Genomic DNA, 10500 nt, shown 5'->3' on the forward strand with positions numbered 1-10500 from the left:
ATTTTCCGTATGAGCAGAGCAGACACACTCGCTAGCAACCTCTTACTTAGGAGCTCAGGCATGCACTTTGAAGAGAGCACCCTGCCTGTGTCATGAATAAGCACAAAAGGCCAGAAGGGATACAATGAAGCAGTACAGTGGCCTGAGATGACGTCCCGTATTTTGGGAGGTGGAGAATGAGACAGACAGAAGATGAATTCAAGAGGTGAGATCAGAGGGCTTAGTAACAAGCTGACTTTGGAAAGCAGAGAGGGGTGATCATAGATTACTGCAATCTGAATGGCCACCGGATGGATGGTGGAGCATCTACTGTGAAAGCTGGGTTGGAGGGGAAAAGGCTCAGTTCTTTTTTTCCCCACGAATTCAGTTGTGAACATGTTGCATTTGAGGTGCCAGAGATGTCCCAGAAGGGACATCAGGGGTTGATTACATGAAACTGAATGGCAAATGATATTTGGTACCTGCCTACAGGTGGTCAGTGAAGCTGCATGGAGCAGATCACCCAGGGAACGTGGGCAGCATGGAAGAAGAGGACACCTGTAACTGGCCTTTAGTGGCAATGAGAATGATTATGTAAAATAGACAAGGAAACCAGAGGCGAAAAGAAAACAGAAAGCATGGGGTCTCAGAAAGCAAGAGCATGGTACAGTGGATCACACCTATAATCCCAACACTTGGGAAGCCCAGGCAGGAGAACCGTGAGTTTAAAACCAACCTCAGCTACATAGCTAGATTCTGTCTTTAAAAAAAAAAGGGGGTGGGGGAGGGCTGGGAACGTGGCTCAAGTGGTTGAGTGCCTACTTAGCAAACATGAGGCTCTGAGTTCAAACCTTAGTACATCCAAAAAAAAGAGAGAGAGAGAGAAAGCAAAGCAAGCAAAGGAAGGGAGCATGTGGTCTGCTAAGAGGTCAAGCAAGGAGACAGGAAAAGGTCTGCTGAACTGGCGTGCATTTAGTTGTCTTTGGTGAGTACTGTGCAGTGGATTGCCATCCACGACAGCCAGAAGTTAGTTTAAGGCAACAGCCCAAAGTGAGTAAGGGTGAAAGGTGAGACGGTAAGGACAACACTTGAGCTTGCTCTGGGGTAGGGGAAAGAACAACAAGGCCATGCAGAAGTGCTGGCGGGGATCTGGACATGGGTGGTAGGCTCATGAGGAAGGAACCCCCCTGCATGTGAGGAGTGAGAACTGCACAAATGTAGGCTTGAGGGTGACATCAGCAAGGTGAAGACAGGCCCCTTTGACAGTCTCTATTTCTACTGACAACAGGAATTGAAGTCACATGCTGAGTGCAGGCAGAAGGATGCTAGGTTCATGGTCTGACTTGCTTGTTAGCAAACCACCTTCTCCCTCCTGCCACCAACACTTTATGTTCTATTTTGTCTGTCAGATGTCTTTAATCCTTTTAGGGTATAAGCAGCCTCCCACCACCAGTCAGTTTCAATGCAACAGATGTGACCAAGTAATTTTCTGCTCTAAAGTTGATTGTGACTCCACAGTGAACACAGCACAGAGCACCAATCCTTCAAATGACAGACAGGACACATTTCAACTTGCACCCCCACCCTGCCTACCTTCCCAGTCTCCTTCCTAACATTCCTGCACTCTCCATCCACCTTGAACTGAGTCCAGTTCCTGGGTGTACAAGGTCTTCCTTTCACTGTGCTTAAGAGTGAAAAAACACCTTGTTTATACTTGTCCCTTCATATCTGGATTTCTGGCTAGTACACACCAGGTGGCCACTGAATGCCCACTGGCTGAATAAACGATTGCTACTGCTCCAGCAGCAGTTGACATCATCTCTGCAAACTTAACACAGTTTCCAGTCAAATGACTTCATCGCAAGTAATCTGAACTTTCCTACTGCATACCTAACAGCCTACAACCTTCTCACACACAAACCTACCCCACTGCAAAACATGTTGAATAAGACACAAATACAGAAAAGTGACCCAGACGGCAAGCACTCCATCCATTCTTTCTACCACAATACTATGGCTCATAAAATCTCTTTAAAGGAAACACAAATTGCAAATAACCTTTAACTTTCGGTTCCACCTAGGAAAATCAACATTTGAACAGAACAGCTGCTGTCTGTATTTTCCTCTACACAGTCAATTTATCAGCACTACAAACTGCAGGGGACACTCAGGAGTTTAAGAGCCACGGAGGAATAATGGAATTGCTGGCATTGCAATCACCTCCCCAGCGTGCTCTCTCCAAGTTCTGTTTTACTACTTACATTTTGTGAGGGTTATTTTACTGTTCTGGCAGTACTGGGGTTTGAACTCAGGGCCTCATGCTTGCTAGGCAGACGCTCTAGCATGTGGGCCACGTCCCCAGGCCACTACCTGCATTTTGTGACTTGTACTTCCTGAAGCTGCATTTACCAAAGGCCTTCTTGTCAGTTCTGAGCGAGAAAGATGGTGGGGCAGAAAGGATGCTGGCAGCGGGCCTAAAGGAAGCCTAAACCAAGAGGAGGACAAGCTAAGCCTTCTCTGCACCGCCAGATCCTAACGTCAGAACCGGGTCCTGGTCTCTGTGCTGCCCTCTCCTTCCTGGGCCACCCCTCCCCAGCATGCGCCCTGGGGTTTTTGGTTCCCTGTTTCAGGGCAGCTCCCAGCCGGGGCGAGGGACAAGGGGTTCTGTGGTCAGGGGGCTGACCGTGCACTCTTCCAGGCACCCCATTCGAACTGCCCTTCCTCGCCACAGTGGGCAGCGGGAATGCCGCCACATCACAGAACAGCAGGATGAACCCCGCACGTGAAAAATGACGCAGGCTTTAAGAACCAGAGGACGCTCTGGTTATGGGATCTGACTGCAAATACCAAAAAAAAAAAATGCAGTCCAATTAGGCTGGGGAGAGGGGGGAGCAACCATCTGAAAAACGCTGAGCAGCGAGGCTTACACTCCTGCGGTCAGTGCTTCAGGAGCCTACTAACGGGAACGTTTAACTTTCCCCCGAAACCAGCTACGAGGTGCTGTTAGAACCCGTAGTCCTAAGAAATATAAACGCATTTGGAGGATGGCTTTATTACGTGGCAACCCGGAAGGGACGCACTTGTGTTATCGGCGAAATGTTCCCAGTCTACATCTTTTTCCCTCCAGTTATCAGTAGAGCAGGTCTCGAGTTCCCCTCGACAGAAGAGGCCCATGGCTGGCTTCCTTGTGCTGCAGCCGGCCCGTGCTTCCCGGCCCCCCCCACGAATGGCAGGCGGGAACTTTAGCCTAAGCCTCCTCCCCGGCCCGACCCCGGGGTCGCGCACGCACTCACTGAGCCCCCGGTACTGGCCGGCGCCCCGCGTCCCCGCCGGGCCACCGCAGGGCCCGTGCACCCAGCCGGCCCGCGGCCGCCCGGCCACGCACCTTCATGAACTCGTCCTTGTCGAAGCACAGCGTGTCCGGCCCCGTGGGCAGGTTCATCCTGCGTCTCTCCATCCCGTCGGCCGACGCCCCTCAGCGTCGACACCGGCCAGGCGAGGACGCGGGCAGCGGCGCAGGGCACGCGGCGGCCCGGCCCCCTCCGCGGCACGGGCTCCGCTTCCGCCAACATGGCGGCGCCGCACGGCGACCAATAGGCGCGCGCCGTGGGAGGCTGCGCAGGGCGACGTCAAGAGCGGCGCGGAGGCGGCTGCTGCGCATAGTCAGGCGGTGCTTCCCCTAGCGTTGGAGGGAGTTACTGCAGCCTGTGCGCATATGTAAGTTTGTCTCCACCTGCAAGAGCAGGTGTTTGCACCCTGGAGGGTGTGGGCCAGGGAGCGCTCCATCCCAGCTTGACTTTCAAACTGCCATTCTTTTCTGGTCAGCTTCTGGTCCCCTTCTCTGTAGCAGAATGAGGGTTCAGAATCCTGGGGAGACACTCCCCAGCACTGGGGGGCCAGCTTTTGTTGGGGTGTCCTCTAACCCATTTTGGGAATGAAACCAGAGTTTGGAACCCAGGCCCGAACTCCTTGGACTTCCACATGTCAGGTCCGTCCTGATGATGAGAGACAGAGTGAAGGCAAAGAAAGGAGATTTATTGCATGGCCTGGGAATCGCTGTGGGAAGAGGCAGAGTCAGCACTTCAGCCTGTTTTCAGCCATCTTTGGGGTACAGATATGAGTTTCAGCTTTAAATAGACAAACAATTAGGGCAGAGGACAAAAGGTATGCATAGTTAAACAGTCCCAGTCTCAGGTGTGTTCCACTGGCTGGGTGGGGTCCGGTTGACCATTATTTCAGTTCTGGTTCCGTGGGTTCTGGAGAAGTTTTTATTGCTGTCATCACTTGAGGGGAGCAATCTGGTTCCCAGGTCTGCACTCTTGCTCAGGGTGCAGCCTCATCGTTATAGGTAATTGTCCTCATTTGGATGGGTGCTCTGTGCTGTTCCTGTCTCCACTGTTCCTTAGAGGTAGTTTCTGTCCCGTTTCATAAAAGGTGTTATTGATCATTCCTGTCCTTCCTTGATTGCAATGGAAGAGAGAATGTCTCAGAGCAAAAAACAAAGGTACAAAATGGAGAGATGCCAAGCTTTTCCCCTACTTTTAGTTAATTCATGGGTCCAAGTAAGGAGTCAGTGCGTTTCAGCAAAAGCAGTTTAACATCTCTTGCAGAAAGACATGAATAGGGGCAGTCATAAAAATGGCACTGACATATTTGTTGATTGTCCTTGATGTATTTGTTGGGATGTGGGAAGGTGTGGAGAGTGGATTATGAGAAGCCTCTGAGAACTGGACATAAGCAAGGCGGGATGCAGCTCAGCTGTTTTTCCTAAGATGTTCATCTGTAGGCTGATACGCACAGCCCTGGCCACAGAAGAGGAAAATGCAGAACAGCTGCTTCTCTTAAGTGGTTTACCTTCAGAGAAGCAGGAACGCAGGTTTCTCCTGTTACAATGTCACATCCTTCCCTGAGAACTGCTGCTCCACCATGCTTACCACTGGATATAAAAGATTCACTGAAGGAGGACATGAGGCTTTTTGCTTTGGGGCTTTTTGCTTTGGGGCTTTTGCTTTGGGCTTTTGCTTGAAGCTTTTGCTTTTAGCTTTTGGGCTTTTGGATTTTTGGTGTGGGAGGCTTGTGGAAGGGAAAAGAATTACTGAAGGGAAAAGGAATGCTAAAGGGGTATTGCTGAAAGGGAATTGCTAAAGAGGGGTTGATGGAAAGTCTGCACGGAGAACTTTAACATAGACCTTAGAAAAGCTAAACCAAAGAAAGAACTTATACATAGGCCTTAGAAAAGCTAAGCTAAAGAAAAGCTAAGAGAACACGGGACAGTGGGAGTCTAAGGACCGAGACTCTAAGAGTTATGCATATGCCGTTTTTAGGTGCAGCTGTTGTTGGTTGCAAGTCTGAGCACAGAGGCTTTAAGAAAGCTAAAGAGAGAACATGGGACAGTGCAAATCTGAGGGCAAAAACTTTAAGAGAGATTATGCTAAAGAAAAGCTAAGAGAGAACATGGGACAGAGTGAATCTAAGGAAAGACACTTTAAAGAACACAAAAGAAGACTTTAGAAACAAGGTTTTAAAGAACTGTAAAGGAGTAAGGCCTTAAAGAAAAAAGACAGAGAAAAGAAGCAGAGTAAATTAAGAGAATAATAGAGAAAAGAAGCAATGAGGCTGCTCAGCACACCTGACCCCAACTTTCTGTCTGTCTATCCTTTGTTCTTTCTGCATCTCCTGTTGCCCAGTTAGGCCAGTTAGGTTCAGTAATAACAAAGGAGCAAGAGAAAAAGCTGGCTCCAGGAAGGAAAGCTTTGTTTTATTTTTTTGCTCACTCTCATTATGAAGATTTTCAACCATGACCCCCCCATCCCACCTCCAGCTCCAGCTCCAATTTTCAACTTGCCTCTGTCCTCTTCCACCCAGGGCACCAGCACCGCCACCTTGGTTGTTGGGACATATGCTAAACAAATTAAACACCACACCATTTCCTGCTCCCCAATATCTCATAGGAAAAAAAAGACATCCTTGCTGACTTAAAAAACACCATTGTCATATCTAACAAAATTAACAATTTTAATAACCAATCTGCTGGCCCTGTGAACCGTGATTTCTAGTCCAAGGCCACACTGAGTGAGTGGCAAGCTACAGCCTGCTTCTAGCACCAAGGGAGGGCGAAGATGCTGGGCAGAGAAGCAGAGGTGTCTGGGGAAACTGCCTAGTCCCTTGAGGCTCCAAGCTAGAACTTGAACTCTTTCTTTCCTTCCGACACTGTCCCTAAGCTTTTTAGCAGAGAAATAAACCCAAACGTGTACAGTGTGGCGAAGGTCTCTGCTACCTGCTCTTCTCCCAGGGTTCAGTAGGAAGTAGCCGGGACCCTATTGTGTGTACTGCCACTTGAAGCTCAAGGGTTTGGCAGTGGTGTAAGGAAGAAGGAAAGACCTTGATGATAGTGTAGCACCCTAGAGGGTACAGAGGATAGAGATGTGTGTGTGTGTGTGTGTGTGTGTGTGTGTGTGTGTGTGTGTGAGAGAGAGAGAGAGAGAGAGAGAGAGAGAGAGAGAGAGAGAGAGAGAAACACCAGCGTGCCCAGAGGACATTACTCTGGGGATCACTGAGAGCTGACCTTTGGTTGGCACAATTGTGCTGCTCAGGAAATGCAGACTGTCCTCAAGGGCTTGTGAACAGCCTCTGTCCAGAGCCTGCAACAGTGGCCCTACTGCCCTCACCTCTCAGGCCTTGTGACCAGCCAGTCCAGAGGCCAGCTTCCCACTGCCTGTGCTGTTAGGCATCTGTCTACTGCTAGATATTTGAGAACCGTCTCTAGTAAAGATGTCCATGTCCATCTCATGGTATTTGGAGCAAGAATGAATCAGGACATAGATATATAGCAAGTGGTCAGCATGCCCTTGTTTCCTGTCCCTTCTCCGATCTATGCCTTTCCTCTGCAGGTTTTTTTTTTTAATCTCTCAGTCTCTCTTTATGTTCCTTGATCTTGTCCCTTCCTCTCTTCCTTTCTTTCTCCTTCATTTCTAAGTAACTAGTAAGCCCTCTTTGTATCTCTGGAAAATTCTTAGTTTCCTATTTTTGGTGGCACTCCCATGTCTTTCTTCCCCTCTCTGCTATTTATAGGTCTCCCATTCTTGGCATGTTTGCTAGCAAACACTCAAAAATTGTAGAAATGTCATGTGAAGGGAACTCAAGTGGCCATTTCTGCAGCCATCACCACCAGGTTCCGGTGCTGACCCTCACCTGAGTGGTTGAGCCAAGAAAGCTGAATTTCCCAGCAGAACCAGAGTGGCCTGATTAGTGTAAGGACAGGAGGGTCCTGTCTCTAAATGGGTCATGTGCCAGCCCTGAAGGCTGACTGTACAGCCTAACGGTCCCCCATCCTGAAAGGGAGCAGGGGCAAGCAGGATGGTGGTGACTGGGGAGTGGGGAAGACCACCATTGGGTTCCAGCCTCCACCCTGACTTGGAAAGCTCACAACAATGAACCAAATATCTATATTTAAAATAAAAACAAAAAACTTCCTTTGACCCTACATCTTTCTGTGGCAACTTCTGTTTCTTCTCTCCCCTCCCCATTCACTCACAGTGTAACATCTAAAATACATATCGACGCCATGGTGACCCAACGTGGGTACATGCTCCTGAAAGCTACCTGCTCCTTGCGTGCAGGTAGACTTAGGGGAGTCCCTTTCCCAGTCCTCTGCTTCCATGAGTGCTCTTCTGTAAAACTGGCATGACTGAGAATGAGCCAGGGTTACAACAGTTCTCTCATTTTCCAAAAGCATAAGTTGCAGTGCAAGCTTTGGGCTGATACCAAAGGATAAATTAAGATGCCTCCCCAATCTCCTTGGGGAAGGGGTAATCTCTGTACTGTCAGCCCTCAAGACTTCCTTTCTGTCGTGTTCAGGTTGAAAGTAGCTTGGACAAAAGAGGTTTGGGGTTAATGGTGAGACGCTCTGGTGTCAGAAAGGCAGAAGAAGTTTGGATTAGAGACATGATCTTTTTAAATTAAACTGAATTGTCTTGAGAGTATTATCAGATATTCCCAGATTTAATGGAAAACACCACCACCACAAATATGCATTTTAATTACTTTTTCAGATCCAATGTGGTTTAGAAAATGAAATGGCTGAACTCTAGTGTTCTTATTTGAATATGAAATGTCCCCACGGTCTTAAATTCTTGAACACTTGGTTCCCATCCAGTGGCACTGTTTTGGGAGGTTCTGAAAACTTTAAGAGAGGGACCCAGTTGGAGGTATTTGGTCTCCGACCCCCTCCTCAAACTTCTCTCTCTCTGTCTCTCTCCCTTCCTTTTAGTAATGAGGTGAACAGCTCTTGACACATGAGGTTCTACCCAAGTGCACACAGTCCAAACAACCATGGACCGAACCCTCTAAAACAATGAGCTAACGTAATTCTTTCCTCCTTAAGCTGTTCTGTCAGGCACTTTCTCATTGTTTGGGTTTTTAAAATCAAATTATATCAGAAACATTTTATACCAATGAAGTTAATCTTTTCCTGCATCATCTTGCTAAAGTACTTAATCCTTGCAATCTGTAATTAATTTTTAAAACGTATAAAATTATGACAAACAACTTCTGGTATCAGCTTGACACATTGCAGGTGTTCCCTAAGCACTGCGGGGACGTGTGAGTGACAACAGGTGCCCCTGGCACCCTGTGGCCTCCAGTTCTCGTGTCCTGCTCTCTGCTTAGTTGGCTCTAGCTGTGTGGCTTTTCTTCCTATCTTTCTGCACCTCCTGCATGGATTACCTGCCTTAGCTGAGCTCTGCCTTTTCCTCCTTTCTCCGCCCCCATGTCTAGTCTGTCAGCGAGTCCTGTTGATCTTGCCTCCAAACTGAACTCAGGTTTCCTCACTGTTCTTCAGCTACTTCTGTAGAATCCAAACACGACATTCTTTAACCTCAGACACTGCCGTCAGACTTCCATCTGGCTGTTGCACTGCGACAGCTGCTGTCCAAGGTCACTGATGACCATGATGTCGCCAAGTTCAATGACCATCCTCAGACCTCCAATCAGTCCTAATCGAAACAGCAGTACCTCCATTTTTGTTGCGATACTCTTTTATTTCCTTAGCTTCTGAGTCCGCCTTTGTCTTCTCTCCTGAGTGTTGGTGGTCCCCTTGGGTCCCTTCTGCTTCCCCTGACATTCCCAGCCCTCCCACGCTGGTGGACTGAGACTCAGGTCTCCCATTTTTGTGTCCGATTACTGTATAATGAATGGCCGCACACCAGGCAGCTTTAACTGACAAGTTTATTTTCTCAGAGTTTCTGTATGTCAGAATCTCACGTCACTTAATGAGCTATCCTCTACAAATGAGGCAGAAACAGCTGGGCTGTGTTCTCATCTGCAGGCTCAGCTGGGAAGACTCTATGTCCACACCCACTCAGGTTCTCGCGGGACTTGCCTCCTTGCACCTGCAGGACTGAGCCCAGCCCTTTCCTGGCTGTTGACTGGGAGCCACATTGCTTTTAAGGCACCATGCCGTCCTCTCTGAAGCATGGACAACTGGCTCTTTGCCGCATTGAGGCTGGGGAGAGCCTATCATACAATCAGCAAAGAGAGTCATGTGCTCATCAACAGCCTCTTACCTCACAAGTCCACTGCTCAGAGGCAGGTCCTCGGCCCTGTCCACACACCCAGGGCAGGTGTAAGAAACTCACCTTGCAATGCTACCAGCACACCTGCTTACTGCTCACTGCTGGGCAGCTCGCCGGTCCTAGGGCTCTGGCTGTCACCTAAGTCCTAACAATCAGGGTTTAAGCCTCCAGGCTGGATGTCACCTACCCTCACGTTCGTGTTGAACAATCAAGTGTGTTCGACAAAGTGTGTTCAAGCTGCCTACTTATCACCTCCGTGTGGACTCAACATACATGTCAAACTCAACACATCAAAAACTAAAGTCCTGACTTCCTGTTGAGCGTGCTCCTCCATGGTTCTGCACTCCACTGTTTCAGTGTCTCAGGACCGAACCTTAAAATCACCCCAGATCTTGCTCCCTCTCACACCACACTGAACATGTCAGTGGATCCTGTTTTGCTTTCAGGACACACCCAGGGCCTCACCACCTCTCCCTACCTGCTCATCTGCCACTCTGGTCCCTGTGCCATGCTTCATTCAGATTAGTAGGTCTCAGCTGGGACCAGGTGTGTGTGTGGGTGAGGGGCCTGGGGTTGGTGGTGGTGGTGGTGGTGGGACTCTACTCCCCAGGTTTTGGGCAAAGTCTGCAGACTTTTTTTGGTTGGCACAGCTGGCAGGCAGGGTGCTTCTGGTCTCTGGTGTTTAGAGGTCAGGGATGCGGTTAAGTGTCAGCTCAGTCCCCATGACAAATGGCTACCCAACCCACAAGGTCACCTGTGCTGCGTTTGTGGAGCCCGGGTCCAGACCCACTGCAAATGGCCTCAGAACAGCCTCCCTGCCCTTCCTGCTCCTGTCCTCCAAGCCCATGCTCCACAGAAGCCCAAGGGTGCTCTCCTCATCAGTCAGGGCAGCATCTCCCTGGAAAACTAATCCACATGGTGGCCTCCAAGGTGCCACAGTCTCTCCTGC

General features: G+C 49.2%; 1 protein-coding gene across 3 annotated transcripts in view; it reads right to left on the reverse strand.

Moving 5' to 3' along the window:
- Positions 1 to 3551, reverse strand: part of Cog2 (component of oligomeric golgi complex 2) — a 35646-nt gene extending 32095 nt beyond the window's left edge. For 2 of the 3 annotated variants that reach the window (XM_020186828.2, XM_020186827.2), the window contains exon 1: positions 3365 to 3551. In XM_020186828.2, the coding sequence (XP_020042417.2) occupies positions 3365 to 3436 (72 nt within the window). In that variant the 5' untranslated portion in view covers positions 3437 to 3551. The remainder of the gene's footprint in view (positions 1 to 3364) is intronic. The other variant, XM_074056899.1, reaches the window with a different exon arrangement.
- Between the last annotated feature and the right edge of the window lie 6949 nt (positions 3552 to 10500).

The sequence above is a fragment of the Castor canadensis genome, chromosome 15 (assembly GCF_047511655.1).
Source record: "Castor canadensis chromosome 15, mCasCan1.hap1v2, whole genome shotgun sequence".
Classification (NCBI taxonomy): Eukaryota; Metazoa; Chordata; class Mammalia; order Rodentia; family Castoridae; genus Castor; species Castor canadensis.